Source organism: Laccaria bicolor, genomic scaffold (genome assembly GCF_000143565.1).
Source record: "Laccaria bicolor S238N-H82 LACBIscaffold_1 genomic scaffold, whole genome shotgun sequence".
Lineage (NCBI taxonomy): Eukaryota > Fungi > Basidiomycota > Agaricomycetes > Agaricales > Hydnangiaceae > Laccaria > Laccaria bicolor.
Genome location: NW_001889872.1, coordinates 430,668 through 457,929, shown reverse-complemented (window position 1 = coordinate 457,929; position 27,262 = coordinate 430,668). Strand labels below are relative to the sequence as shown.

Here is a 27,262-nt window from a genome sequence, read left to right as displayed (position 1 = left end):
CACAATTACATCTGATACATCGCTTCTATAGAAATTATAAGTTCATAGAAGGCACAAAATATGCCATCTTCAAAGTTACGGTCCAGGACCCTTTTTCTTCGGACGACCACGAGGGGCGCGAGTTGTCGTCGACTTCCGTTTCTTGCCTCGCGCGGCTGGGGCAGCCGAAGGTCCATTCTCTTCATCCGCTTTGGTCGCAAGAGACGCTGCGTGTCCAAAGAAATCGTCCCCTTCGTCATTCCAAAGATCTCGGACAGAGTCGGGATCCCTTGTCTCCCCCGCTTGTTTTCCCTTGGTGTTTGACGCGAGTCCCGCGGCAGAGTCAAAGGAAGCCAATTGCTCGTCATTAAGAAGGAGCTGGACAATCTCGCTTGGCTTTGTCACATCTGTAAAGTTCTTGTTCCCGACAACGATGTCTTGAACCTGTCAAAAAAATAAGTAAGACACCATAAATGTTCTCGAAGAAGGAGACGGACGTCTTTCTTTACGCGCGCCAACTGGATTATGCGCTCGTCTATGGTACCCTTGGTAATTAGGCGATACACTGTCACTTGCCGAGTTTGGCCAAGACGATGGGCCCTGTCCATAGCCTGAGCATCGTTTGAAGGGTTCCAATCATGATCATAAAAAACGACCGTATCAGCCGCGGTGAGATTTATTCCAAGACCACCAGCACGAGTGCTAAGAAGGAATACGAAAATGTCGGGTCTATGAAAAACAAATCAAGACGTTGCCACTTGGCATAAGCATTGTAGGGGCTTACCGTGTCTGCCAATCGATTACCATATCTCTTCGATCTTCCAGTTTTGAGGAGCCATCCAAACGTAGGTATTTGTATTGACGATAAATCAGGTATTCCTCCATCAAGTCCATCATCCTGGTCATTTGAAAGTAGATCAGAACACGGTGGTCACCAGCTTTGAGTTCTTGTAGCAGTGAGTCCAAGCGAGCAAGCTTGGCGGAGTCGTATATAAGTCTCTTTGCCTCGGGGACTACCATGTTTGACCGAGGAAGCTGATCTGAAGGAGACGAATTTATAAGCCCAGCAGGTGGAACAGCAGGGATAAGGTTGTGATACATCCTGCAGGAATCGTCTGAGTCCTGCAAATGACGTGGTAGCCCATATAGAGCTAACGACTCTAGAGGCGCTTCAAAGAACCGCGTCTGGGATTCAACGAGGGTACGATCAACACAATGTATTGAAATGGGAGGGGCAACGACCGGCGGAATAAACCATTTCATTGCGGGTCTGGACAAACAACAATTCGTCCAATTTGTCGTTGCAATGGATGAAAGAGCAGGCAAGTCCACTGCTGTAGAGAGGCCGCGAAGCGACAGTGGTGACGACATTCGCAAGAAATAGGCGGCAGGCTTAGCGTCGCTGCGCACAATGTGAGAGGGGTAAGTGTATAAGTGCAGCTAAGGCTTACAATGAATAGCGAGATGCTTCAGACGATCTTATCTCTTCTCCAACGCCATGCAGCCGTCTTTGAAGAAGGGGGGCAACGTGGAGGAAGTGAGCATCTTGTGGTGTCACATCAGTCAAACGAAGGAAGGAAAACGAAGACGACACTAGAGAGGCACCACTCAGATGAAGATCAACCAATCGGACACAGTTACGCACCTTCGTCATAAAGAGACTGATGGATCCAGTTGGTCGACCAAATGTTGAATAGCTTAGTCAAACAACTCAAGCTGGTGACTGGTGCTAATGCATCACTTGGTACATCTATGAGACCTCCGTCTTGATAGAGAAGTTGAGGGATAGAAATTTCGATGGGATTACGAGAGGAATATGGTAGGAAGATAGAATCTCCCTCCCTCAAAAGCGATCGTGATTGACCAAATCGAGAGAAGGAGTACGGTGCAACGACATCTGCTCGTTCAAATAGTTCTGGATGGTTGCATACCTAAAGAGGATGAGCAAGGCATCCACATAGTTACAGGGGAAATGAAAACCTTTCGGAATTGCATTACAAGGTTCATCAAGGAGCGGGCAGAATCAACATCGCCGATGTTGGCCGCTTTTTCCAAGAGATCCGTAACAGAAACTTTTGAAACTAATGCTGTATAGAGAGCACGCTGTCTGGGACTCAAATCGACATAAATGTCAATTTCAATCTAATAGACCGAGTCATTTTACTGTAAATTTGCAATCAAGGAATTCTCTCACCTTCTCACTGAGTTCATTTTGAACGTGCTTCTTAACTCGCCTCAGCATAAAGGGTTTCAAAATCATGTGAAGACGTCGCAGTTGGTGTTCATTGAGTTTGCTCCCTTTGTTTTCTGCAGCGTTCTCTATGTCTTTCGAAAACCATTCGTTGAACTCGTCATGAGAGTCGAAGAGACTCGGCATGATAAAGTGAAGGAGAGCCCAAAGTTCTGAAAAACTTTGTGAATTGTGCAGAAAAAAATGACAGTTAATCCCGCACCCTGCATGGAGTTTTGTATCGGAGTCCCCGTGAGCAACAGTCGGTTGCGGCATTGAAAACCCAGAAGTGTTTTCCACCTTACACTCGCCGAATTTTTTATGTTTTGAGCCTCGTCGAGAATCATGTACTGCCACTTGACACGTTGAAAGTATTGCTGGTCTTGCGTGACCTTAAAATGGTCAGGGATCAGAAGCCCGTATGATTCACTGCTTACATACCAGTTGATAACTTGTTATAAGAACGTGGAAGGGCGCATCTTGATTATAACTGATTTCTTTCTTGCTCCAGAATTTCCGTAGTGTCGTTCGATCTTTGACATTGCCCCAATAAGGGAGTGCTTTCAAGTTTGGAACAAAGCGGGTCAACTCTTGTTGCCAATTGTGGAGTGTGGACGCTGGAGCAACAACAAGAAAGGGACCCCATATATCGTGTGCTTCTGCAAGATAGGCCAATAAGGAGATCGATTGGACTGTCTACAAGAGGAAAGTTATCATTCAAGCAGAGCTGTGGTTTTGCAGTGAAGGAAATTGACCTTGCCAAGACCCATCTCATCTGCGAGGATCCCGTTGATCCCTTGCTCGTACAGGGTGGCTAACCAGTTCAAACCTTTAAGCTGATACTCCTTGAGCTGAGCCATCAATATTTTGGGTTGCTCAATTGTCAACGGCCCGCTTAGCGATGTCGGATTCTGGAAATTTAACTCGTCAGAGTCGACTAAATAAGGGTTTTCAGGGTGTCCGACGAATTGAAAGCGGTAGGGAGAACGCACGATCTACTAGAGGCGTCTTGGAACTTGATCCTTCCGTTTCTTCGTGAATGTGGGATTGAGCCTTGGCTAACTTTAAAGCTTCATTTGTTTTCCTCTCTAACGCGGCTTGCGTGTCGAACTGTTCCGCTCTTTGTTTTGCCAGAGCAACCGCCTCCTGTGCGTTGAGTCTTGCATGGCGATGTAGATTTGTAGGATCATCTGCAAATTTGAGATGTAAGTGTATGTATCATCATTGAAAAACTGAAGCCAACCATCGTCAAAATTAATCTCCGGAAGAATAGCAGAGTTATCGTCTTCAAGTTGAGCACCAACTGGAACAGGAAGGCTCTCCTCTCCTTCAATGTCACTCGCTGCGAAACCAAGTTAGATAGGTATGTTGTAATGCCAAAATCGTACTTTTGAGTTTGCTTCCAACGAAGTGACTGTATAACTCAGTTTGGCTGATGAGAAACTCAAGCTTCCGCGCTTGTCGGGCCGCTTCGCGCTTTTCTTCTTCAAGCTTGAGACGGTCCATCGCTTCTTTTTGCTCACGCTTGCGCACGTCTCGCTCCTCTTTCTCATTTTTCTTCCAGAACACCTGCATTTCGCGCATCAAGCGTTTAGCTTTAGCTTGCGTATCCTTGTTAGCCTTTGCCGTCTTCGTGAATGGTTTACGAGCCTGGATAGAGGCGAGCTTTGCCATCCGCTCTAGCTGAGATTGTCGTGTTTGGTAACCGAGAGCATGATATTTATAAACCTGCGACAAATATGTGAGCTGTGAGTGAGACGGAATGAGGGATCTTTCGTACCTTGGCAACATCGCGACGAGCGATGTTGGTCCAAACTTTTCGCTGGGCGTCGTCCAAAGATTTAATGCGCTTCATCATGGCGTTGTCGTCGATCTTCTTTGCTTTCTTGAGAGGCTGAACGTATTCCTCTAGTTCGTAGATCACAGCTATACCTGCAGGACCGGGAGAAGTAGGTCTCGATAAAGCTGGAGTGATATCACCTAAGATGGATGGCGGATGAGATACCAGGTCGTTCTCGAGCTCCGAGGCCAGCCCCAGCTTTTTCTTAGGGCCTGGCTTTTTGCGGGGCAGTTTCGGAGTCATTGATACACTGTCATGGCTTAATTCCCGTTGGGTTTGCCTTCCTTTGCCTTTGCCTTTTGAAGAGATCGAGGGTTTCACAGGTGGAGCTGAAAAGGTATCCACCCCCACAGAACGCTCAATACCTTCTGGAAAATGAGCCGCTCCATCGTCAAGTTTCCTCTTCTTGACGGGAGGCGGAGCCGAACCCGCTTGTCGCGGTGATTCTACGTCGCTTCCAGAATATGACGGGATGTCTGGAACGGCCCGCTTTCTTGTCTCCGTGCCCTTTCCCTTCCACTTTGAGTCTCCAAAAATGTATATTTCAAACTCATTGACGGCGTCTTCAGCGCTTGCGTTTGAGTTGCGTCGTTCACGACGTGCCGAGGGTCTGTTCGCGGAACCATATGGAACGAAAGGTGCATTTGTAGCCTCCTCGTTGAGGGGGCGAACAAGATTGTGTGGGGACAATGGATGCGGAAGGGGTATGTTAGCAATTTTTGCGGCATAATGACGCGACATTTCTTGTGCAGTAGTAGAGTTTCGCTCCTAGTAGCTGGGGTCAGTCTATGAAAAAAAAATGCGTGTATACTTACCAGAACGCTTGCCCAAAAGTACTGCGCGACCTGGTTCTGACGTTTCTTTGTCTCTAGAATATAATCGCTAAGCTCGCCAATCCAAACTTCTTCACAGTCATCCAGATCCGATGAAGCTAGCCTGCGCTCTTCCTCGTCTGGTTGTCGAACCAATTCCCCATCCAGCATATCGCTCAGTGGAGAACCGGGACGCGCTCGTTCATCTCGCCGCGCTTGTTGGCTCATCTAAATTTGTTCAAATAAAGCGGAAAGATATGTGCGAAAGAAGGTTGTTCACCTTGCGCTGCCCAGATAGCCGATAATCAGAATCCTCGTTGGCCCCCTTGTATCTTTTCCGCATGGTGTCCTCAGGGTCCTCTCCCTGTACACGAGAGTGGCGAGCCACGTCTGACCGACCACGGCCGTACTCGTACTCCTTCCCAGATAGGGAATGGCTTTCACCGGAGCGACGATAGAACCCTTCTCGAGTCCAGTCTCCTGAATCTTGGTGGGTTGGGGCATGACGCAATGTCCCAACAGGATGATTATAGGTCCGCGAAAATTGGGGGTCCCGGGTACGATGCTGTGAGGAGTACGAGTACCCCGCAGAGGCGAGAGGAACAGAAGGAGACCTTGGGGCGTCTCCCGTGGTCGAATGCGATGGCCCTACGTATGGTGTGTGGCCCCTTGGCAGTGGGTCATCATTGAGAATACGACTAAGCGACATTGCAGGGCCAGACGGAAGTATCTGCAGCCCAAGGAGAAGAACTGGTGGCTATAGGGATGTGGGAGATGGTGTTAAAAGGTAGAATCGAGTAGCCTAGAGTTTGAACGAGTTTGGACAGCACAGTTGAAATGGCAACTGGCGCTTGTAAGACAGCGCACACTTGGCTCACATTGACACCGAATCAAGAAATTTGGTCTAAGGCTAGATGATTGGTCACCAATGTACAACAATTCTTCTTGCTATTAGAGCCCATCTAAACCCACACGAGCACCACGTTACTGAACAGATCCAAAATATCCATGCCAACTCTCTTCAATTGTCCGGATGTAGCATCAACTCAGGTCGAACTTTCTCATCAAACTCTTCCGGTGTAAGGAAACCAAGGGATACGGTTGCCTCCTTCAACGTAGTTCCCTCCTTGTGAGCCTTCTTCGCACACTTGGCAACATCTGAAGCAAGTTCAAAATTTGCATATGGTCAAACTATGCAACTTACTGTCGTAACCCAGATGGCTATTGAGGATGGTAGCGAGCATAAGGGACTGGTTCAAGAGATAATTTATGCGTTTTTCATTGGCTTCAATCCCAATGACGCAATTCTTTGTGAATGACCGGGAACCTTTGATTGGACACAAAATGTTATTGGTGAAAAACAAGCGCAATAGCAGATCAACTTACCGTCAGCAAGGAGGCGGATACTTTGCAGGACGTTCTTGATTATCACTGGCTTGTAGACGTTGAGCTATAATCGGTCTTGTCAGAAGAATTCAAGAGTTGAGAAGACGGCGAAATGGGTGGACCTCAAATTGACCACTTGCTCCTGCAATGGTTATAGTAGTGTTGTTTCCCATAACTTGCGCTGCGACCATTGTAAGAGCCTCGCATTGCGTCGGGTTGACTTTTCCTGGCATGATACTGCTCCCTGGCTCATTTTCGGGGAGGCTCAGTTCGCCGAATCCGCAGCGGGGTCCAGAACCAAGATATCGAATGTCGTTTGCAATTTTCATCAGAGAGCAGGCGAGTACATTGAGTGCGCCGTGGGCTTCTACCAGAGCGTCATGTGTAGCCAAGGCCTCGAACTGAAGGGTGTGAAAAGAAACGAAAGGAATGAATCCACGAAACACATCTACCTTGTTCGGTGCTGTTGCGAACTGGAGGCCAGTCAATTTAGAAACCTCTGCGGCAACCTTGACATCAAATCCTTTCTTTGTGTTCAGGCCCTGTTACAAATAAGTCTGACGCCCACGCTCGGAGGGAGCTCCGTACAGTACCGACAGCTGTGCCTCCTTGAGCAAGGCAGCTTAAACGCGGGAGGGTAGATTTTATTCGTTCAATGTCATTCGTAATCTGCTGAACATAACCACTGAATTCTTGGCCAAGGGTCAAAGGTGTTGCGTCCTAAGCCCAAGTCAGAAATGATGCCTGAACAACGGTATTGGGTGACTCGCCTGCAAATGGGTGCGTCCAATTTTGATAATGTGTTCAAACTTTTTCGACTTGGCATCAAGTGCGTCGCGGAGCTCCGTCAAAGCGGGTAGAAGGGAACGATTGATTTCTGTGACAGCAGCAATATGCATCGCAGTGGGAAAACTGACAAGTAGGCTGAGGCCGAGCATAATTTGGGAATAAAGAGGCACTCACGTATCATTACTACTCTGGCTCATGTTGACATGATCGTTTGGATGGACTGGCTTCTTCGAACCAAGGTTACCACCGAGAATTTCAATAGCACGATTGGAGATAACCTTCCGATTTTTTATGAATGTGAGCGGGCGACATACAATGAGGAGGGAAATGGACCTCGTTGGCATTCATGTTTGATTGTGTGCCACTTCCAGTCTGGAAGACGACAAGAGGGAAGTGGTCAATCAACTTTCCAGATATGACCTGTGAACTCTGTCAGAACCGGATCGACCCCATATAACGCAAGGGGTACTAACATCGTCAGCAGCTTTCTGGATAGCTTCCCCAATCTGAGGATCCAAGCCATAACCGACGTTGACGATCGATGCAGCCTTTTTCAACACCCCAAAGGCCTTGATTAGAGGAGGGGGGAGGCGTTCTGTCGGACCGCCAATGTCAAAGTTTTGAAGAGACCTAGTAGGTTGACAAAGTTAAAACAAGCCGTGTGAAGGGATGGGTCAAAAACCTCTGTGTTTGAGCTCCCCAGTAACGGTCTGCAGGAACCTGCAGCTCCCCGAAAGTATCTCTCTCTACACGGAACTTTTGTTGGGACTGCAAGAAAAAGGGTGATGAGAACAGAAAGAATGTGTTCAGTGATGAGGCTTACCATTAGCGCTGTATACCGTCTTGTCCAGAGAGCCTAGTGAAAGTATAGTCACGTGTAAAAGTGAATTTGCAATTTGAGGAGCAGCACTGGCGTACTTACTTTGGGAGAGGCAGCTGTAATTCGCAATCTATACATGAGGATGCTTAGGTCAAGCTAAAGTTTTCAATGGCGTTTAGATCAGGGTCCCGCTGGGCACCGTCGTCCCTTCACGTCTCCGGTGAAACGGCTTCTCCCGTCCGATTATCTCCCTCGGTAAGAACTTGTTCCAAAATTCTGTCAATCCTGCCGACATCCTGTCGAATACTTGTATGTAACAGCGATGTTGTTGCATCCATGAATTCTATCATCCTCCGCAAAATCACGTGTGAGCGGGTGTCGGTATATAATCGTCTTGACTCCCGGATATATCGTCTTCACGCCCGGATATAATCTCTTCCAAATATCCTATCTCAAGCTTCGCTATGGCTTCTGTAGCTTCACAACTTGTATTCCACCCGGCAGTCTCCCAGAGTCTCAAGTTTGGTGCAACAACTGTAGGCAGGGACAAGGTGAGCATACCACCCTTACCCAACCTGCTTTGTCTAATGCCGCATCCAGGTTTATCGCGCTATTCAATTTTTCGCTCGCTTTTTTGCCTGGCATCTCCAGAATAACGGCAATAAACTGGAAGCTGCTCGATGGACTTATCTCAAAGCACATCTTGGAACGGCTCGAAAACGTGCGTTTTAAGCCGATCATGCGACCTGTTCCTTAACTATCCGATCCGCCGCCTTGCCAGTGCTTCGTTTGGGTAAACCCGTCGAGCATTTACAAGCCGCTCTTCGTGCTACTTTTGCACCCGGACCTGCCTCGGAGACAATAACTACAGTCGCAAGGCAGGTCGCTTACTTTGGGTATCTGAGTTACGACGTTCTTGTCTGGGTACGTGCACACTTGATCCACTATTTGAGTAATGTTCATTCCAGCACAGGCAAACTCTATAAAATTCATCAATCTGAACCCGGAGACAGCAAAGCGTATAGCTAAAACATCATTTCGTCTCTGGTTCGCAGGAATTGTGTTCAGTCTCATCAATGGAGTATTGAAGGTGGGCTCCTTTTATTCCTGTTTGAGGGAAATTTCATACAAGGGTCATAGGCTTCCCGACTCGCTCAAGAAATAAAGAAACTCCAGGACACAAGAGCCTGGGGTGACAAGGACCTGGGTGAAGAAGCTGCACGTGAAACGAGGTTGAATGCCGTCCAAGCGTTCGTTTACTCACAAACTAAATTAACATCTTCTGATGTTGTATTCACCAGGGCTCGTCGAAGCACCCGTGACCAACTTGTCATTGACTTGCTTGACGTCTGGATACCAGCCACGGGCGCTGGACTACTGGACGTCAACGAAGGTACTCTGGGAATCCTTGGGTGCGTATGCATACTCTTGCCTTTGGCCTGTACTTACTTTGATATTTAGCCTGATTTCTTCCCTCCTCGGCATCAAGGCTCAATGGAGAGCGGTCAACGGGAAGAAGTAGTGTTTTATGTAGTTGACCTTCACTTTGAGAATCAGGAGTCGGCAGATTTGAGTTGTTGGTCGTTTGAATAAACATACTACATACGCCGTGAAACGTGATCCGAATGCTCTTCGTGAACGAAAGCAATTGAGCGTTGTTCACATCCGCTTACACCCCTTCTTGCCGCTGTTGGCGCAGACGCAGGTATTCCATTCGAACCTTCTCCATTGGCTCTGGTGCGGTACTTGGGACACGCTCTCAGAAACCTGATGTAAAAAAAACGACGTCCTTACAATTGGACCATGCATTCCTGAACAGACTTGAGCTTGTCTCTACAAGCCCACGCAACAGACACGGTGCGACCCGAGGCACATGCTGCAAAATCTGTATGTTCTTAGTTACGATGAAAGATAGGGGGGTCTCAAAAATACCTTTAACTACTGGATCGCATTCCCTGAGAGCACGGGCTTTTGTGGCCTTGAGTAATGTTTCTTCTTCACGGCGCGACAAGGCATTCATTGAGTAAAAAGAGCTGAAGGAATGTACCACGAATGCCAATCAAAGTCATGCGAATAAGACAAGAACAAACACAACCGTGAACAGTCACTTCACTCCGCTCCGTCATATTCTTCCAATTCAAACGATGCCTACTCTGCTTAGAATATTGCGACCTCCACGCTCTCCGTTTACTCGATGTTTGGCAACTTTCGCCACACCTTCATCTTCGGGCTCTTCATCCCGGTCAAAGTTTACTGAATCTCTAGAAACTGGTCCAGGCCTTGACGATTTTATATCTGAGGAGGTCCCGGATCGCGTCGTTTTAGGGAATACTAAAGGGTAAGTTCATGGTAACTACATCTTTGTTTGCCTTGCTCCGAACTCCTCGACGTAGCCCACGACTACCCTCATATCTCAAAACGTCAATACCCTCTGGAGCTTCATTCAACAAGATTAAAAAGGATTTACGAGGTCTGGGACTACACACAGTGTGTGAAGAGGCCCGCTGCCCTAACATTGGTGATTGTTGGGGTGGTAAGCCTGGTGCTACAGAAGCTGAAGGCCGAAGTGCTGCCACTGCCACCATAATGGTCCGTCCCCCCCCCCCCCCCCTTTCTATCAAGTTCCCGTGTCTCAACCCCAGAAGTTGATGGGTGATACTTGCACCCGCGGCTGCAGATTCTGCTCGGTCAAGACTTCCCGAACACCGCCTCCCTTAGATCCACATGAGCCAGAAAACACGGCCGAGGCTATAAGCAGATGGGGTTTGGGTTATATCGTTTTGACGAGTGTGGACCGCGATGGCAGGTAACTTTTCTTCTACTGTGTCCTCTTTTGACGTCGTTTTTAGACCTTCTGGATGGAGGTGCTCACCACTTTGCGGAGACCATCAGGAAAATCAAATACAAGTAAGTGATTCGCCTGCAAGTTCATGTTATTCTACTTACACATTCCAGGGCTCCACAAATACTCGTTGAGGCGCTGACAGGGGATTTCGCAGGTTCCCTTGATCATGTTTCCATCGTTGCTCAATCAGGGCTCGATGTTTACGCACATAACATCGAAACCGTCGAAGAGCTCACTCCATTTGTTCGCGATCGACGGGCGACATTTCGTCAGAGCCTCAAGGTGCTAGAACACGCAAAGAAGAGTGGTGTACGAATAACCAAGACAAGTATAATGCTCGGTGTCGGTGAAACAAAAGAACAGGTTTTAGCTGCGCTGAAAGGTAAGCTCAACTAATCCTCTCGTCACAACCTACGAAAATATTGCGTAGAGCTCCGAAAGATCGATGTGGATGTCGTCACCTTTGGCCAATACATGCGGCCAACGAAACGACATATGAAAGTTGATCGGTATGTGGAACCCGCAGAATTTGACAACTGGAAGGAAGTAGCGGAAAATCTTGGTTTCCTATATGTCGCTAGTGGACCTCTGGTTCGCAGCAGCTATAAAGTGAGTCGTACGTTTGTATATCTTTACGTTTTAAATTGGTTACGCTGCCTGCAGGCTGGTGAATTTTACATCGAAAATGTTCTTCGAGGGAAAAATAAGGCAATTGGGGGCTTGGGCATCTCTCAACTTGAAGGTTCAGAGAAAGGTTCCATGACGGGAATAGACAGATAGACCTCCGTTCAACACAATTACAATCCTTAGAATTTATAACTAGAGTTTGACATTGTTCCAATGTCAACAAAAACCTTGCTTGTATTTCATGCAGAATAAAAAATGATAATCACTGTAGCACCCCTGTGGGCGCTTTGAAGCCAGCTATGGTGATTAAAAATGAGAGTAAGTTTGTGACCTTTTATTGGCTGCTCGTCGCCGAACCGCTTGCGCGGTTCACTCCTTGCAGCCATGAAATTACAAAAAGTGTGACCCACTACTTATGTAGTGGGAATCTAACATCTTTTGGTCAGTATTGTTACTAGTAAGTAGAATTGTATAAGTTGAAGACAGTAGATTGAGTAAGAAATCTCCTGGAAATCTCTGAACTGGGGATGACGAATTTTCGCTGTTGGGTTTGGCGGCGCTCTAGAGCGGTCTCTAACGCTTCGGCTGAAATAAAAAGTGATATATGACCTTGGGGGCCAGTACAGTCGTGGACAAGCAAAGCCCACTAATAAAAATGGAAATTATTGATGGCTATCAAAGTGCCCGGAAAACGTGCAGATACGTTGAGGGAAGCTTCTGGCCAAATTTCAGCCAAGTCTCATGAGCCGTTTTGGAGAAAATGGCCATATACAAAAATAGACCCTAAATTTTTGGCCGGACACCAAAAAGTGCCAAGAAAAATATGAAAAATAGCGGAATCGCTTCCTTTCACGGAGAACAATCTGCCCATCAAGTTTCGAAACAATTTATCAAGCGGTTCTTCTGGAAAAAATTGCCAAACATTGACCCAAATTGGGCACTTAGTCACTTTTTGATGTGACATCTATCACAGGACTAAGAAATTCCATCACACTAGGCTTTCGAAATGCAGGGAAATCCCTTTCTGATAGATTCTTTGCCCTTTGTGAGTAGCTTTCAGCCGAAGCCCAGCACAGGTACCAACTTTCGATAATTTCTGGCCGGTTTTGACCTGTTTTTCTCCCCAAATGTTGCAGTTTTCTGGTCCAAAATTTTGGCCACACCAATTCCTCGTGGGAAAAACATCGGAGGTGCGTTTTTCGACGCATTTCGCAAATCTGAGCCAGAATCTGGAAAAATCTCAGCTCTAGATACATTATTTACCAAGATACCAAATTAGTGGGCTTTGCTTGTCCACGACTGTACAGTCGCGGACAGCCAAAGTCAACTAATTTTGTGATCGTGATGTGAGGACCCTGCACAACCTTCAATAGTACTTTTTATTGCAGAAACGTGAAGATTAGGACTCAATGCTTCGATTTCCACGAGCCGATTTTTCAAAATCGATGAAATGAGAAATTTTACCCCCAAAATATTGGCCGGCCCTCAAATGGACCCCTAAAATTATGAAAAATAGTGCAATCGACTCCTTTTTTAGTTCTGCATCTGATCCTGGACTTTGGGAAAATTCTGATGAGCCGTTGTTGAAGAAAAAAATGATTTTAAACTACCTAAAATGGCAATTCAGGGTCTTCCCACCCCCATGGACCCTCAATGAACCCTGTCCTTTTGACCCCCCTCCTCTTCCCACCTTTAGCAGATTGTATATTACTGATTTCCAATCAGAATTACAATGTTTGGCAAGTGCCACTAAATTTTTCGGTCACCTCCGGCATTGGGAACCTGCCAAGGGGGTCTTAAGAGCCGCTGAAGAGCCTTACCGGATGACAAAAGTAGTCCAAAATTTTGGCCAACCCAATTTCTCGTGGGAAAAACTTCAAAGAGGTGTTTTTGGACGTATTTTCACATCCTGAGTTCGAATCTGAAGTCAGAATGTCAAAATATTTAGTCCTTCCCAAGATATCAACTTGGTTGACTTTGGCTGTCCGCGACTGTACGTCGGATTTGCTTGGTTGGGTTTGGCAGCCAGTCTAGAGCGGTCTCTAACGCTTCGGCTGAAATAAAAGTGATATATGACCTTGGGGGACAGTACGACGGCTTACATAATTATGACCGTGGAAATAGACCTTGACAAGCAAGGTAATTAGAAGTAATCCATCACAGTATTGAAGCGGAGATTGAACATGTCGAATCATTGAACTCTATTCTCTACACGCAATCAACAAAAGTCCACATCGTCGTCGTCACTCTTTCACAAAATGGTAAGTAAATCCACATCTCCGTGAATAAAACGTTGAAGAATATCTCCAGGATTCTTCGAAAGCCCCGGTCAAACTCGCTAAAGTCATCAAGGTCAAATCGACTTATCGTAACTATCCATGAGATCTGACCTTGTCCACCCAACAGGTTCTTGGGCGGACTGGATCCCGCGGAGGCGTTACTCAAGTCCGGGTAGAGTTCATGGATGATACATCCCGGACAATCATTCGAAATGTGAAGGGACCCGTGCGGGAGGAGGATATTCTTGCTCTTTTGGAGAGCGAACGTGAAGCGAGGTGCGTCTTCTGCAGTCTTTCATTTGGCACCATCCTGACAGTTTTTGCTTTCGTTCAAAGGCGTCTGCGTTGATTTCTATCTTTCTCCTTTATCGCTGTTGTCTTTTTTTATCATCTGCACTATGAGTGTATAAAATTCATCCACCCCCATGATCCACTCGACTGATTTTGAGATACGTCTCTTTCCATGAGACGGCCCGATACAGTACTTAAAAGCCGCTTTATTTGAGCCTTGAAAGGTCCCAATGCCGTGCAAATTGATGAACATCGGTTCACCGGACGGCCAGCGTGACTTTTAGAGGAACGCGATTGATCATGATAATTTTGCTCCTGTTCCTCGCCACAAAATGGTTCCCGGAACTGCGTTTGCCTATGTTACGCTTCTGACCAAAACATCTTACCTGCCTGGAGTCCTCGTCTTGCATCATGGCTTACGAGCTGTGGAATCCAAACATCCACTGGTCGTGATGGTCACTCCGTCCTTGCCACGATCTGCGAGAGATGTCCTTCGCAAACAGGGAATTACATTGCGGGAAGTTGAGACGCTCCAGCCGAGAGAAGGGGTTCATGTCCTGGCTGAGCATGACGCTAGGTTTGGCGATACGTGGACCAAGCTGCGGTATGCTTTATCTCGCTGATGAGCATGCAACCCATTTAATATTCTCGAATGGAAGTGGGTTTGAGCTTGTAGAATTTGAGGTGATTCATTGCCGCCCATAGCAAATATATCAACCAAGCTAATTCGTTCCCAGAGAATCGTTCTCTTGGACAGTGACATGATCATTCGGCGGAACATGGATGATCTGATGGAGCTCGATCTACCCAAAGACGAGATTGCCGCAGTACATGTATGTGCTTGCAATCCGCGTAAATTGGCTCATTATCCCTCAGACTGGTAATATTCAATGGATTTGATCACGTATCCAGATGCTAATCATATCAATAGGATACCAGAAAATTGCGCCCACACAGCTGTGACGCATCCAGGGGCCCTACCACCACCCGCAACCCCGGAGACGCCTCGCCCCTATCATCAATTAAATTCTGGAACGGTTGTCCTCAACCCATCAAAAGAGCTTTTAGATGCAATCGTTCACTTCCTTCAAACTTCTGACAAGATCGCGACATTCTCTTTCCCAGATCAAGATCTCTTAACGGCTTTCTTCGAAGGAAAATGGCGGCCCATCTCTTGGTACTATAATGCTCTTCGGACATTGCGCTTTGTTCACCCTCAAGAATGGAGTGACGAGGAGGTCCGATGTCTCCATTACATCCTTCCGGATAAACCTTGGCAGTCAAGGGTCACCCCTCCAGATTCACCATTCGCGACTGTAAATGGTTGGTGGTGGGAGCAGTTCGATGCGATGATCGTCAATCTGGAATGTACTGATTCAGAAGGATGGAAGTTAATGTTAGCCAATGTGGATAATGTACACTGATTTGGGACCCCAGCTTTAAACTTCATCGCTCTAGAAGCTATAGATATTTCGTTTTTATCGTCTGGTAATTGAAAGGGCCCAAAAGAGGGTTCTACACGAATCCTACGAGAAAAAAAACGCCGACGGTCATGCTCGCCAGATGACATCAACTTGGTCTGTCCGAAACCTGACCCAGGCAGTAAGGGCAAGCGCGTTGACATCGATGTCTCCTCGATGGCTTACCTTTGAGTGCATGTACTCTTTGCAAGGGGTGTAGTTTGGCCCATACGAAAGCCGAGGAGGCCAGCTTGCGCAATCATGATGCCGTTGTCAATGCAAAAGCTGTGATATAGTGATGAGACGGATGAAAAACGGATGAATGGGACACTCTGACCGCTCATCTGTGGCGAACACCTCTCCATTTCTTTCTCGAGCCATGATGCCCATCATTTCTTGCAGCCTTTCGTTGCCTACGGACGGATTAGCGTAAACAACCCACTCCCTTCGTTAAAATGTACTTGCAACCGACACCACCGACGATTAGCACTTCTTTGCTACCTATGTGTGCCATAGCTCGTTCAGTGATTTCAACAAGCATTGCAAATACTGTTTCTTGAAGGGAAAAGCAAAGATCAGCAGGTGTTATAACATCTTCGTCTTCTGGACTCTTTTGTTTCCCGTCCGGTCGATACCTCTTATCGTACGTAAAGGCCTCCGCAGACGTCAGAATACCAGAAAGACTGATGTCCATTCCTTTGGTGGCGTATGGCAACGGCAGAAGTCGCTTCCCCCTGATAAGGGGATGGTAGACGTGCCGATAAGGAAATCTCCAGAGGCCTACCTTCTTGCCTCCTGCTCGATGTTGTAACCTGGACTGGGGTCGTTGCTCAAATTGATAACTCGAGCAAAGCGGTCCAAGCAGTTCCCAACAGCGATATCGAGCGTCTCTCCGAATATCCTGTAGCATTGCCGTGAATATGCAATCACTTGGGTATTGCCACCCGACACGTAGAGAACAACTGGATTTTTTGCTCCAGTGATTTCCCGCCCCATTTCAATATCTAAATCTCATCAGCGACCCAGAAAGGAGGGCCAAACGCAACGTACGACCGATACAGTGGTTAACCCCCACTAATGGTTTTTCAAACAAAAGAGACAACGTCCTGGCCACAAGAGCTACGGATTGAAGAGGAGCACCCATGCCAGGTCCTTGACGATTTGTTTATAAAGAATATCGCTTCAAAAGTTAACACACCCTTAGTATAGCAGATACAGTCCAAATCATGCATCGATACGTTTGCCTTCAAAAGACAGTCATTGATGACCTCGAGTGCCCATTTACGATGATGTAGAGCGGTGTCCCGGGGTTGAAAGCCCTCCCCAGGTGGGGTGATGTAGGTGTGCCTGACATTTGACAATACTATCGAAGATCCATCCTCAGTGTGTTTGATCACACCAGCTCCGAGTTTGTTTGCAGATCCTTCAAGGCCAAGGGCCAGACGAGGCCGTTCTTTCTGAAGTATGAGTTTTCGCGAGTCTGAGGTTCATCTGTCACACCAACCTGGGTTTATCAAAGGATTCGATCTACGAGTATGGCTCGGCATATTTTCTTGATTCTGGTTGACACGGTTTTGGAAATGCAACTCAATGATTCGACCGTGTAAGAGTGGACGTCTTGGTATAGAATAAAAAGAAGGCGAGTGAATGATTAAGCATGAAGATACAATACGGTACTTGAGATATAAATACACTATAACAACTACACTATAACAACTACACTATAACAACTACACTATAACAACATCACGATAACATGTACATGAACGGACCTAGTGTAGCTGGGAGAGAGCTTATTGAACTTGTCGAACAGTCCGCTTCTTTCTCTCGCAAGATTCGTCGCCTTCGTTGCCTTCCCTTGTTCGCTTGGTTCGCGCTGCCGAAGTGGACTTTGAAGAAGGGGTAGCCATCTTGCTTATCAACGCTCCGAAGAGTTGTTCGTCGAATCCTATGCACTGTAAGCGCACACAGGGGACCAATAGCTCTCCGCTATCGTACGCAGCCATGATGGCGTCAAGGGTACGAACATCTTTTGTTTTGGCCTTTGTTGTTTGAACGTATGTGCACCTGACCTGAGAAAATATAGATGAAAAACCGCCAAAAGGCAAGAGAATCCGAGCTCACATGAATGGCAAGTGTCTTCCATTCCTGAGGACTAAGAGGTTCAACTCGCTTTGCGATGTACTTCCCAAGGTACCGAAATCTCCGATTATCTTTTGTCTTCGTTTTTTTCAGTCCAACAAACACACTGTGTATTTCAGGAAGCTCGAAAGTATCTTTCTCTTTGCCAAGACCCACGAATATGTATCCATTTTCACCAGGCGTTGAAGGGCACCAAGGATTATGGTCCAAACCGGGACAAAGGTAACTAGAAATGTTTCGTGTTTCTGCCAAAGGTGTTTGGCTAGCAGTAATCCTGATGGTTGAAGGGGCACGTCAGTAAAGGAGTTGATGTCGACATTGTGATACAAACCGAACAATCAGCGGTTGAATGCTTCCACCCAATGCATTCTTCATAAACTCACGGTCAAAGGTATGGTCGGACGCGGCATCAACATCGGGGATAAAAACAGGAAAGCTGTCAATCTCCATTTGGCGGTGGGGAGGAATACGTGGAGTAACAGATGATGATTGCGGTTTCGACACAGAAGGCTCGACGATTGTCGGATCTTCTTTGCCAGAGTCAACAGTAAGGTGGTTTGCAGTCGGCTTCACGGGCTTCTTGAGCGCATTCGGGAGACTGGCGATGTTGACTGACGGTATTACTTCTGCAGGGACAGACTGCGTCGTCCTAGCAGAAGCTACATGAGGTTTATGACTGGCGGGGACCACAACATGTCGTGCCTATAAACCAAGTTGTATTTTGAGACGTGTTGGCATCCTTTAGGAACACGTACCAACTGTTTTAACTTTGTAATCGTCTCATGAAGAACGTTGTTACTCTCCTTGATCTTATGAAGATTACCATGGGCAGTCTTAAGTTCGTCGCGCAGACTCTTGTTGTCTTTTTCGAGTGCTTGGTTCGAGAACTCCAGACGTTCAACCTGTGTCACATAATTTTTTTCAGGCTGCTTAACCTCAGCGTTAATGCACGACCATACCTGCTCCTCAAGTGAGTATACCCGAGCCTTATTCCAGTCCTGCGGTTGTTTGTTTGTAGAAACCTGTTGATAATCATGTTGGTTGAGCCAAATTTGACGGGGTGGCACGGCAAACCTCGTTGAGTTGGAGCAGCTGCTGTCTCAAAGTTTCGTTCTCGTGGGAGATGTTGGATAAAAGCTGCAGCTGTTATCTTGGTCAGAGCAGCTTTTGAACAATAGATTATATGTACTTTCTGCGTTAAATCATCATTTCCCAACTGAGACGCGGAAAGTTCTGCTTGAGCAGTTTTCAATTGCTCTTGAATATCGTTGTTGAGCCTATTTAGTTCATCTCGTTCAGACTGAAGAGTTGAGTGTGCTCTTTGAAGTGTTTCAAGCTCTTCTTGAATATTCTTGCTGTATGCTTGGATCGTGTCCCGTTCGCGCTGAAGAGCAGTGATTTGTAGAACAAGTGATTCTATCCTCTGCTCAGAGTCCTTGAGCTTTGAGTATGCAGTGAATAATTAATGCAGCTGCATCCAATTATTATCAACCAACCTGATCCCGAAGCTTTTGGTATTCGTGCTTCGCTCTCCCAAGACCAGCTTCGGCCTCCTGAAGCTTGTTCGATGTGACAGTGCTCGATGGGGGATATGCTTCCAGCGTCGCGGTTGTAGGTTGCCCAAAAGGAAGTGGGAAAGGCTCTGTTACTTGCTTGAAAGAGTGCAATTCGTGGCGGTATTTATCCCGCTGATCACGTACGTACAATAAGTTTGTGGAGATAGAGACCTAAAGGCCTGAAGAGGCGACTTACTTCTTCTTGCGTTTGCGTGAGCTCCTTGCGTAGCCTTACCACATTCTGTGAAGCATCAGACCACCGTTTGAGCACGTCAGCCCAGAAAACATCGGGTTCGTCCATAAGAGACGTTGGGAGAGAGAAAGGTAAGTATAATGGCTACGTTTTGGCCATTTGCAGTTACCTTGTACACATATCACGTGAGGGCGTTTCAAGGTAATTTCTCATTTGAAATTGAATTACTTCAAATTCATGGGCTCTATCGGACTACAAACGCTCTATCTATCATAGCATAAAAGTTAAAGGATTTTCAAGGTATCCTTTGAAGGCAGTTAACCATCTGGCACCAACAGCGCCGTCAACAGTTCGGTGGTCGGAGCTGAGAGTAACCTTCATCACTTGCACGATTTTGAAACCACGTTCCTCCTCCGGGGCGGGAACTAGTTTGGCCTCCGTTGAGCCAACGGCAAGAATGCATGACTGTGGAGGGTTGATAATGGCAGTAAAGTGGTCAATGCCAAACATCCCAAGGTTGGAGATGGTGAATGTCCCACCCTACATGACATGTTAATACCTGCGTGTGGACATTTGTCAAATAACGAACCTGGTACTCAGCAGGTGCCAGCTTCCCGTCCCGGGCCTTCTTTGCGAGCGCTTTTGTTTCTGCAGAAATAGTAGCCAATCCCTTTGAGCCAGCATCCTTGATAATGGGAGTAATAAGGCCTGTCGGCGTAGCAACGGCAACTGAAATGTCAGCCTTGTTGTATCTGAAAACGAAATGAGTTGACCGAAACGATGTTTACGGGTGAGAGACTGACGTTCGGATGACCTCTCCAAGCCACGCCGAATTAGCCTCTGGGACATCGGAAAGTGCACAGGTTACAGCTTTGACGATGAAGTCGTTCACGCTGAGCTTCGCGGATTTATCCTTCTCTGTAAGAGTCTTGTTGAACACCTCTCTTAATTTCAAAGTCTTGTCCATGTTAATTTCGACGGTGAGATAATAATGTGGCAACTCTTGCTTGGACTGTGTAAGGCGGGCACCGATTGTACGACGCATGTTAGAAATAGGCGTGTCGACATAATCAGGTAAAGCTGCTGCCGGGGGTTGCGCCAAGTTCGTCTGGGTAGCAGAGGCCAAAGCTGGTATCTCCTTATATTTTTCGACGTCCTCACGAATGATCCGGCCCCCAGGGCCAGATCCAGAAACTTTAGCCAGAGGAATTCCGCGCTCGAGAGCAATCTTCTTGGCAATGGGGGATGCGAAGATACGGTCCCCAGAAGGAAGAGACTCTTTAGATGGCGTACTAGGAGTCGTTGTGGGAGGCTGCGAGTCCTTGGGAGGAGGTGGGCTCTCTGCTTTTGGTTCCGTGGTCGTCTGATTGCTCGGTGGGCCCCGAGTAGCCGCTTGTTCAGCGAATGCGGCCGCACCCGAAAGATCATCGCCCTCTTCGGCGACAACAGCAATTATTGACCCAATGGGCACACCCTTCGCGCCATCTTGTGCCTGAAGATTGAGGGTTAAACTATGAGCATGAGACGAATATTACGCTTACAATGATTTTAGCAAGAATTCCGTCATCCTGGGCTTCGACGTCAATGGTAGCCTTGTCGGTCTCCTGCAGACTGGACTGAGCGAATGAGACCCAAACAACTTGAAAAAGACTGACTATTTCCAAAAGGACATCCCCAGGAGAAAAAGCCTCTCCTTCCTTCTTCTTCCATGATGCAATGCCACCCTCAGTCATGGTAGGGCTCATTGCTGGCATATTGAAAGGAGCAAGGGCACGCCTTCGAGCCGAGACATGGAAGCCTAGTGGTTGTCAGAGGTAAAAAAACATAAGTGAATAACGCGTACACACCGCGCGACAAAATGCGAGCCAAGGAGGAGGCCATGGAGAGAGTCGGCGAAAGGAAACTTGGTAAAGTTACAATTCAGGTCCCTGTCACGATTTGTTGGGGAGGGGTGGGCCAAACACAAACAAACAATGTATGAGCGGACCGGCGTACTAAGTAATTAAATAATTAAATAATTGATATGTCCACTTTGCTTCCTGGTCAACCAGTTGTTCTGCCCTCTCGTGGGCCCGCTCCTCAGCTTGGAACAGGAGTATATGTCCGCGATGCATGCATAAGAGCAAGTTTACTTGGGGTGCCCACTTTGGACGCCGCTGTTCGTCACCAGTAATCTTGGTGTTTTTTTTTTTGCCTCAATGCCGCCTCTCTTAGACCCTGACGATCCCTCGCCTTCGCCCTCGTCCTCCTGCCCCCAATTCCATCGTCCTCGGTTCTGTTACCCGTCTGTCCCCGTTGCAAGCCCTCATCTCCATATCCGTTGTTGATGATGTCCCCCTTCCGGCTGGAGAGGAGTTTACGGGCGTCATCAGGACGCAAGACGTGCGTGCCACCGAAAAAGACAAGGTTAAGATCGGAGATTGTTTTAGAGGCGGCGACGTTGTGCGAGGCGTAGTGGTGGGTCACTCATCGCGATGAATGACTTTTCTGACTGACAAGGACTGTCAAGATTTCACTAGGTGACACCCGAAGCTACTTTGTGACGACCGCGAGGAATGACCTTGGTGTAATTTTTGCGACAAGCGAAGCTGGTTAGAACATTGTCGTTCCACTTGTCCTTGATTTACACTGCCCTGACAGGTGCCACATTGGAACCAATCTCCTGGCAGGAAATGCGGTGTCCGCAGACTGGCAAAGTTGAGAAACGAAAGTGTGCTAAACCAGAAGGTCTCTAGCTAAATAAACGTAATTTGCCAACTGTTCTCAGCAATTGTATCACGTTTCCTCTTTTCTCGAGTGACCTATGTAAGGGTCTGGCTGGGCAAGGGTTGTTTTGCAAATCGGCCAATTCTTCAGACTTTGCTAAATTAGGCAACATTTGGTTTATTAGCAACCACGTAGGGCAGCAAGTCAAGACTTTTCCTCCTTTCCGTACCTCCTTTTCATGACCGCCGTCTTGTCCCCGACGGATCCCCTCCGCAAGGATAGGTATACCTCTCTCGAGGATAATGGCATCAGGCACGTCAGTCGCGTCATCTTCTCAATGCCTTGCCTTACATGGCTGTCACACCTAGCTACGCGGCAACGAGTACGGATTGGCGGGAAAAGTACAATGAGGTATACTCGGTGTTTTACACTACATTTTATCTCACTATCTATTCAAGGTACTTGACATGCTTGCTGAAACCCGCGCTGAACTCGACGACTTTCACCACGCGAGCAAGGAACTGGAGGCTGAACTCGAAAACGAGTTGCAGAGGACGGAAAAGGCACAGCAGGATCTGAAGGTGAAAGTGGCTAAATCTCAAAATGAACGGGATGAATGGAAGGTGGGCTACAGTTTTCATCAAGCGAAAGCCCCTTTAACATTCCTTAGACCAAGTTTATGTCCCTTCAAACTACCCACAACACTACGACGACATCCCTACAACGTGAATTAGATCAATTAAGACAAAAACACCAACAGACTAAAGTTCACTTGCGGGAGCTCGAGATGGGCAATGACGATTTAGAAAGAAATGAACGCGCTGTCTCTTCAAGTTTAGCTGACATGGAGGCGAAGTATTCTCGTGCGCTAGAAGAGAAAATTCTATTAGAACACGAGCTCTTGGAGAAGGCCAACCTGGAGGAAGAAACCCAACGACTCAAGGACGAATTAAGAGGTATCTGCCGACACTCATTCTTATCATCTAAGTCCTCTCAACTTGAAAATTGCAGATGCCAATGTAGAAATCTCAATTTTGAAGGACCAGCTGGCCTCGTTGTCCACGGAAAACGGCTCGTTGAAGAGTCTTTCTGTCCAGTACCCCGCTACGTCCACAGCCTCGGATGACAATCTCCTTAAAACGGCACCCCCTGCCGATCTCGAGCTTGCGGATTTGTCGCCGAGTTCTGACAGCGTGAACTCCATGTACTCTACTCCCAAAGCAACACCCTCTTCTCGTTCAACATTCCAATCTACACTGTTCCAGCGCGCCAGTTTCCAGCAGAACAAGAACAGTCCTCTCCAACCGCTGAAAACGTCTGACATTTCCCGTTCAATCACACTTCCGTCCATGTATAGCCCATCTACCTCGACTTCGAACTCAACCTCAAGGGTTCCAACCACTCGTGGAACCCCACTGCGGACTATTAGCACAAATTCCGCCATAACGGGAACGTCTTCCAAGAATAAAGGAGTTCAGATGGTGTCTGAAATGCGCGCACGAGTGAAAAATCTGGAACAAAAAATTCACACTCGAGTTCCGCGATTGAGGATGGCGAGCATCACCGGTCGTGCCAACACTATGGCCCCGTCCCCTATTCCAGTCTCTGCCAGTTCATCGTCATCAGTATCGAATGCTTCCACAGCTAAGACAAGTTGGGAATCTCAAAGGAAAAGCGTCGATTCGAGGCGTAGCCAGGATAGTGAAGCAGAACTACAGTCAAGAAAGGACGTTAAAGGAGATTCTTCTGGCTGGGTCTTGATCATGGAGGATTCACCTTCGCCGCAACATAACAAGGAAAAGGACCGTCAGAAAGATAGAAGAAGATTGTCCAGCCCAACAGCACCAACAGCGTTCCGCCCCACCGCCTCTACGAATGGTCGGCCTCCCTCTCCGTCGCTCAGTACGGGAAGACCCGGTTCCCTTGCGCAGACCGTTGCAAGCACAGGATTGCGACGTCCTCAGTCCCGCCTTTCTGCAAATAGCTTGAGCGCTGCGGCCTCCTCACCAACCACAGCCTCACGCCCTGCGACCCCGACCTTTTTACCAGTACCGTCGGGTAGTAGTTTGTATGCACCTTCTTCTGGTCTCGGGCTCAAGCGTTCAACGGGTCCAGGAGCACCTAACCCATATAATCAACTAAAGCGATCTTCATTGGGACAAAGCACCAATGCACCTTCATCGACGGAACGTGAACGCCCGACCACGATGCCTCCGTTGCCACGTTTGGGGTCGAACCCAACCAAACCCGCCAAGGAGGATGTTAAAGCCCTCCCCGATTTTCTCGGACTCCATACAAATATTACCATGCGACCTCCAAAGCTTCCCACTTCGTCAGGAAACGCGGCTTTGTCGAAAAGTCGGATAGGCCGACCCAGCAGCACCGGACTATCTGGCAGGAAGAGCAGTGGAGAACCGAATAACGCGCTCGATATCCAGGATTTACGACCAAGGTCGGGAAGTACTACAGGCGGTAAATAATACCTTTTCAGACGACACATTATGATAGTACCTATGTAAAGCAATATCTACGTTCCTTTCGTTTCCTATAAGTATTCACGCACAATGATTGTTGTATTTAAACTAGACTTGTGTGACACTGCGTGACTTGCTTCCCCTCCACCAACTTTCAGTAATGTCAACACCAAAGCCGTCGTTGGAAGAACGGTCGCTCAATCATCAACTTGTTCTCGACGAAGATGAATACACAGCTGCTCTTTCCAAGATTATCGCCCGGGATTTTTTCCCTTCTTTGGTCCATCTGGACGCAACGAACGACTACCTGGACGCTCTGCACTCTCAAGATCCCCACTTGATTAATGCCTCAGTTCTTCGTCTCGAGGAAATAAGTGCCACCCCGCTGAATTCCACAAAACGCAGAGCCCCATATCAGACTCCCTCGCAGACGCCTTTTGGTGGTGGCCCATCCCAAACTCCGGTACGAACACCAAGGGGCGAACCGCCAAACAAGCGGCCGAAATATGACACTGAATTGAGTCTGGATGCATTCCAAGCTCGATACACTTCCGAGGACAATTCAAGTTTTACTCAAATACTGGACGAGGAGAACAGAACGCGAAAGGAAAAGTGGGGCTGGGCATGGGAGGCACAAAGGCGCGTGGAAGCGCAACAGGAACGTTTAGTGGAACACAGGGAGAAAATGCTTATTGAGGCACCTCCCGTACCCGGAGTGAGAGAGAAGTTTATGATTGAGACACCAACACCAGCAGGCCTATTGACAGACGGCACTGAAACGGATAAAGGGGCAGAAGAAGATATCGAGAAGGATACGGGCAAGGAATTAATCTTAGCGGATAATGAGGAAGAGCCACAGGGAGAGCAGGTCGATGTGATGGCTCCAAAGAAAGATACTCGCTCAGCAGGCGTAGATGGTTGGACATTCAAGGTTCGTGTCTTACTTTTCTCTCACTGACGGTGGGCATTCAACACTTCCTTCAGGCTCGAAACTCCTTGATGTTTCCTCCAGACGCAGATGTCTCTCCATATCATCAACCGCTGTCATCTGCCCCGAGTCACCCCAAAGTCATCAAATATGGCAATACACGACTCCAAGAACACGAACACGAAATCTCGACTCCTCGTTCGTCGGCCCCTCCAAGCCCGACACACAGTCGAATCAAAGCAGCGATCACCGGCACTCCGTGTATGTTCATTACTACTTTTCCAGCATTTTCTTCTCATCTTAATCCAGATCACCCCAGTTTGCCTACCGCAAAGGGGTTCCCTCTTGTGCCCACCCTTCCTTCACCCACCCCATCTGAACTTGGGCCAGCCGCCATGAAGCAACTAATGACATGGGGTACGCTAGATGCAACTCCTCGCATCATATCCCAGGGCGAAGATCCACTCCCAGCTCCCAGTACACCTTTCCACCTTCCTGAGATATCCTCTCGGGAAGCTATTTCCCATAGGTTGTCGAATAATGCGTCCAAAAGCTTACGCGCAAAGGCTGGTTTGTTAGGCTTGGGACAACATGGACGCCCTCCAGGAATCTCAGTTGCTACTAGGAAGGGCAATATGCCGCCCCCTTCATGGACGCCTCGACGATCGGAAGCGGCAGGGAATCTGACTCCAGCTGCGAGGAGGCTTTTAGAACGGAGCACAATGGGTGCTGCAGCTGCGAAACGAGCCGAGGCCATGGAGAGAGTGGCTGACTGGCACGGACGTGCAGGAAAGGAGAGGGAACTGAACCGTGTTCGATGGACACCTACTCCCAGTCCCGTTTCTCGGCGATAACTCTGGGGTTAGATATATGATTGATGCAAATTGTAACGTATGCAGTAACTTAATTAGAAGCACAAAATGTGATAAGTGTCGTGGATGCAAATCAAGTTATCCTTCTACGCTTCGAATCTGGCTCCGTACTATCTTCTTGAACACCCTTGGCTTTTCCCTCTTTGTCCTTCCCCTTCCGGATGTTCACTGAAGCCGCCGACGAAGCTGAGGCTATTGGTGTCTTTGTCTTCTTTTTGACAACGACACCCTTTAATACTTTCTTCGGGTCCTTTTTCGTAACAGGTAGAGGCTTTAGAGGTGGCGCTGACTCCGCAACCCGACCCAGTATCGGAGGAGGATTATTAGCAGCGCTTGCTCGAGCAGCTACTGCCCTATCGCATGAATCAAAATCAAGAACATGGGCTGGGAGAACGAGAAGCATACTCTTTGAAGCCCCTTACTTCCTCGCCGTCTTTTTCTTTACGTTGACGCTCCTCTTCTTCCTGTCGTTCTCTGATAGAATCGAGAAACATAATTTCATCCTCTTCCAAAGCTCTGAATTGGTTGGCTACGAGGTCGTTGCGTTAGCAGGCAAACGTAACAACGTGCGACGAATATTTCGCACCGAGCTTGGTCTTTTCTTCCCATTCTTCTTGTTTTGCGATCTGCTGGTGGTTGAGGGACTAGAGAGTATGAGAAGAGGTGCAGACGCACCCGATTTGCAGCGAGTTTCTATGCGTTAGTTATATCGAGACCAACAGAAGGAAGTGAATACAACAAAGAGAATAATGAACCGCAGCGAATTACTCACTTCTGCCAGACTCCTTCCATCGTATGAATCTTCTTGTTGCTGAGGTGGCGGTTCTTGACCCAATCTAATTAGAAGAGAGGTGAGCGGCAAATGTTCCGAAAAAAAAAGCAACCTACCGAGCATAGGCCGCCTTCCACTGCTCGTCTCGTCTCGCTCTTGCTGTGTCTACTTCGTCCTGAGAGACGAAGCGAGAGCCAACGATGCCTGTTGAGAGTGACGGGATCATGGATTCTTCCATGGTGGATGAAGCGAGAGCTGTGT

At 47.7% G+C, this 27,262-nt stretch overlaps 14 protein-coding genes across 14 annotated transcripts; 7 read left to right on the top strand and 7 right to left on the bottom strand.

The window, feature by feature from the left end:
* Positions 1-75: 75 nt before the first annotated feature.
* Positions 76-5,570, bottom strand: CHR16201 (SNF2 family DNA-dependent ATPase; the record flags this gene model as incomplete). Its single annotated transcript, XM_001873211.1, has 16 exons — positions 76-423; positions 477-708; positions 764-1,381; positions 1,431-1,572; positions 1,625-1,910; positions 1,960-2,121; positions 2,174-2,382; positions 2,433-2,601; positions 2,651-2,905; positions 2,965-3,146; positions 3,202-3,399; positions 3,453-3,551; positions 3,598-3,937; positions 3,990-4,817; positions 4,865-5,089; positions 5,142-5,570. 16 exons carry the CDS (start codon positions 5,568-5,570, stop codon positions 76-78), a joined length of 4,722 nt encoding a protein of 1,573 aa, XP_001873246.1.
* Positions 5,571-5,882: 312 nt separating this feature from the next.
* On the bottom strand, positions 5,883-7,994 carry LACBIDRAFT_300776 (uncharacterized protein; the record flags this gene model as incomplete). The annotated part of the gene is made up of 13 exons (XM_001873210.1): positions 5,883-6,019; positions 6,066-6,188; positions 6,248-6,311; positions 6,370-6,648; positions 6,700-6,789; positions 6,836-6,967; positions 7,018-7,159; positions 7,211-7,314; positions 7,370-7,456; positions 7,510-7,666; positions 7,719-7,804; positions 7,860-7,892; positions 7,959-7,994. 13 exons carry the CDS (start codon positions 7,992-7,994, stop codon positions 5,883-5,885), a joined length of 1,470 nt encoding a protein of 489 aa, XP_001873245.1.
* A 280-nt stretch (positions 7,995-8,274) lies between these two features.
* On the top strand, positions 8,275-9,429 carry LACBIDRAFT_187325 (uncharacterized protein). The gene is made up of 7 exons (XM_001873822.1): positions 8,275-8,407; positions 8,457-8,577; positions 8,638-8,780; positions 8,830-8,946; positions 8,997-9,106; positions 9,158-9,268; positions 9,318-9,429. Exons 1-7 carry the CDS (start codon positions 8,321-8,323, stop codon positions 9,376-9,378), a joined length of 750 nt encoding a protein of 249 aa, XP_001873857.1. The 5' UTR covers positions 8,275-8,320; the 3' UTR covers positions 9,379-9,429.
* Positions 9,430-9,646: 217 nt separating this feature from the next.
* LACBIDRAFT_300774 (uncharacterized protein) lies at positions 9,647-9,881 on the bottom strand (the record flags this gene model as incomplete). Its single annotated transcript, XM_001873209.1, has 2 exons — positions 9,789-9,881; positions 9,647-9,741 (listed from the first exon to the last, which is right to left on the bottom strand). Exons 1-2 carry the CDS (start codon positions 9,874-9,876, stop codon positions 9,647-9,649), a joined length of 183 nt encoding a protein of 60 aa, XP_001873244.1. The 5' UTR covers positions 9,877-9,881.
* Positions 9,882-9,978: 97 nt separating this feature from the next.
* LACBIDRAFT_181332 (uncharacterized protein) lies at positions 9,979-13,496 on the top strand. The gene is made up of 8 exons (XM_001873821.1): positions 9,979-10,194; positions 10,250-10,445; positions 10,502-10,658; positions 10,706-10,763; positions 10,812-11,083; positions 11,132-11,310; positions 11,365-11,520; positions 13,472-13,496. Exons 1-7 carry the CDS (start codon positions 10,001-10,003, stop codon positions 11,479-11,481), a joined length of 1,173 nt encoding a protein of 390 aa, XP_001873856.1. The 5' UTR covers positions 9,979-10,000; the 3' UTR covers positions 11,482-11,520; positions 13,472-13,496.
* A 139-nt stretch (positions 13,497-13,635) lies between these two features.
* Positions 13,636-13,956, top strand: LACBIDRAFT_229120 (40S ribosomal protein S28; the record flags this gene model as incomplete). Its single annotated transcript, XM_001873820.1, has 2 exons — positions 13,636-13,680; positions 13,735-13,956. Coding segments are annotated over 2 exons (267 nt in total), but the record flags the coding sequence as incomplete, so codon positions are not given.
* A 274-nt stretch (positions 13,957-14,230) lies between these two features.
* On the top strand, positions 14,231-15,322 carry LACBIDRAFT_242566 (glycosyltransferase family 8 protein; the record flags this gene model as incomplete). The annotated part of the gene is made up of 4 exons (XM_001873819.1): positions 14,231-14,446; positions 14,526-14,582; positions 14,636-14,778; positions 14,830-15,322. The coding sequence occupies 4 exons, from the start codon at positions 14,231-14,233 to the stop codon at positions 15,320-15,322; spliced, it is 909 nt and encodes a 302-aa protein (XP_001873854.1).
* Positions 15,323-15,448: 126 nt separating this feature from the next.
* On the bottom strand, positions 15,449-16,905 carry LACBIDRAFT_300770 (uncharacterized protein; the record flags this gene model as incomplete). Its single annotated transcript, XM_001873208.1, has 8 exons — positions 15,449-15,488; positions 15,545-15,643; positions 15,696-15,771; positions 15,824-16,092; positions 16,143-16,362; positions 16,409-16,510; positions 16,557-16,811; positions 16,863-16,905. 8 exons carry the CDS (start codon positions 16,903-16,905, stop codon positions 15,449-15,451), a joined length of 1,104 nt encoding a protein of 367 aa, XP_001873243.1.
* A 246-nt stretch (positions 16,906-17,151) lies between these two features.
* Positions 17,152-19,357, bottom strand: LACBIDRAFT_300769 (uncharacterized protein; the record flags this gene model as incomplete). The annotated part of the gene is made up of 9 exons (XM_001873207.1): positions 17,152-17,430; positions 17,483-17,774; positions 17,832-18,202; positions 18,256-18,402; positions 18,460-18,522; positions 18,575-18,643; positions 18,690-18,941; positions 18,997-19,188; positions 19,253-19,357. The coding sequence occupies 9 exons, from the start codon at positions 19,355-19,357 to the stop codon at positions 17,152-17,154; spliced, it is 1,770 nt and encodes a 589-aa protein (XP_001873242.1).
* A 78-nt stretch (positions 19,358-19,435) lies between these two features.
* On the bottom strand, positions 19,436-21,130 carry LACBIDRAFT_378984 (dihydrolipoamide acetyltransferase; the record flags this gene model as incomplete). Its single annotated transcript, XM_001873206.1, has 6 exons — positions 19,436-19,789; positions 19,839-20,001; positions 20,053-20,741; positions 20,791-20,853; positions 20,905-21,047; positions 21,097-21,130. The coding sequence occupies 6 exons, from the start codon at positions 21,128-21,130 to the stop codon at positions 19,520-19,522; spliced, it is 1,362 nt and encodes a 453-aa protein (XP_001873241.1). The 3' UTR covers positions 19,436-19,519.
* A 142-nt stretch (positions 21,131-21,272) lies between these two features.
* LACBIDRAFT_291534 (uncharacterized protein) lies at positions 21,273-22,043 on the top strand (the record flags this gene model as incomplete). Its single annotated transcript, XM_001873818.1, has 4 exons — positions 21,273-21,407; positions 21,464-21,706; positions 21,759-21,840; positions 21,890-22,043. 4 exons carry the CDS (start codon positions 21,273-21,275, stop codon positions 21,982-21,984), a joined length of 555 nt encoding a protein of 184 aa, XP_001873853.1. The 3' UTR covers positions 21,985-22,043.
* Positions 22,044-22,193: 150 nt separating this feature from the next.
* LACBIDRAFT_300766 (uncharacterized protein) lies at positions 22,194-24,435 on the top strand (the record flags this gene model as incomplete). The annotated part of the gene is made up of 5 exons (XM_001873817.1): positions 22,194-22,267; positions 22,324-22,366; positions 22,414-22,578; positions 22,626-22,911; positions 22,967-24,435. 5 exons carry the CDS (start codon positions 22,194-22,196, stop codon positions 24,433-24,435), a joined length of 2,037 nt encoding a protein of 678 aa, XP_001873852.1.
* A 154-nt stretch (positions 24,436-24,589) lies between these two features.
* On the top strand, positions 24,590-26,211 carry LACBIDRAFT_300765 (uncharacterized protein; the record flags this gene model as incomplete). Its single annotated transcript, XM_001873816.1, has 3 exons — positions 24,590-25,360; positions 25,414-25,618; positions 25,667-26,211. 3 exons carry the CDS (start codon positions 24,590-24,592, stop codon positions 26,209-26,211), a joined length of 1,521 nt encoding a protein of 506 aa, XP_001873851.1.
* Positions 26,212-26,302: 91 nt separating this feature from the next.
* Positions 26,303-27,239, bottom strand: LACBIDRAFT_300764 (uncharacterized protein; the record flags this gene model as incomplete). Its single annotated transcript, XM_001873205.1, has 6 exons — positions 26,303-26,582; positions 26,635-26,758; positions 26,816-26,855; positions 26,905-26,922; positions 27,002-27,065; positions 27,118-27,239. 6 exons carry the CDS (start codon positions 27,237-27,239, stop codon positions 26,303-26,305), a joined length of 648 nt encoding a protein of 215 aa, XP_001873240.1.
* Positions 27,240-27,262: the final 23 nt, after the last annotated feature.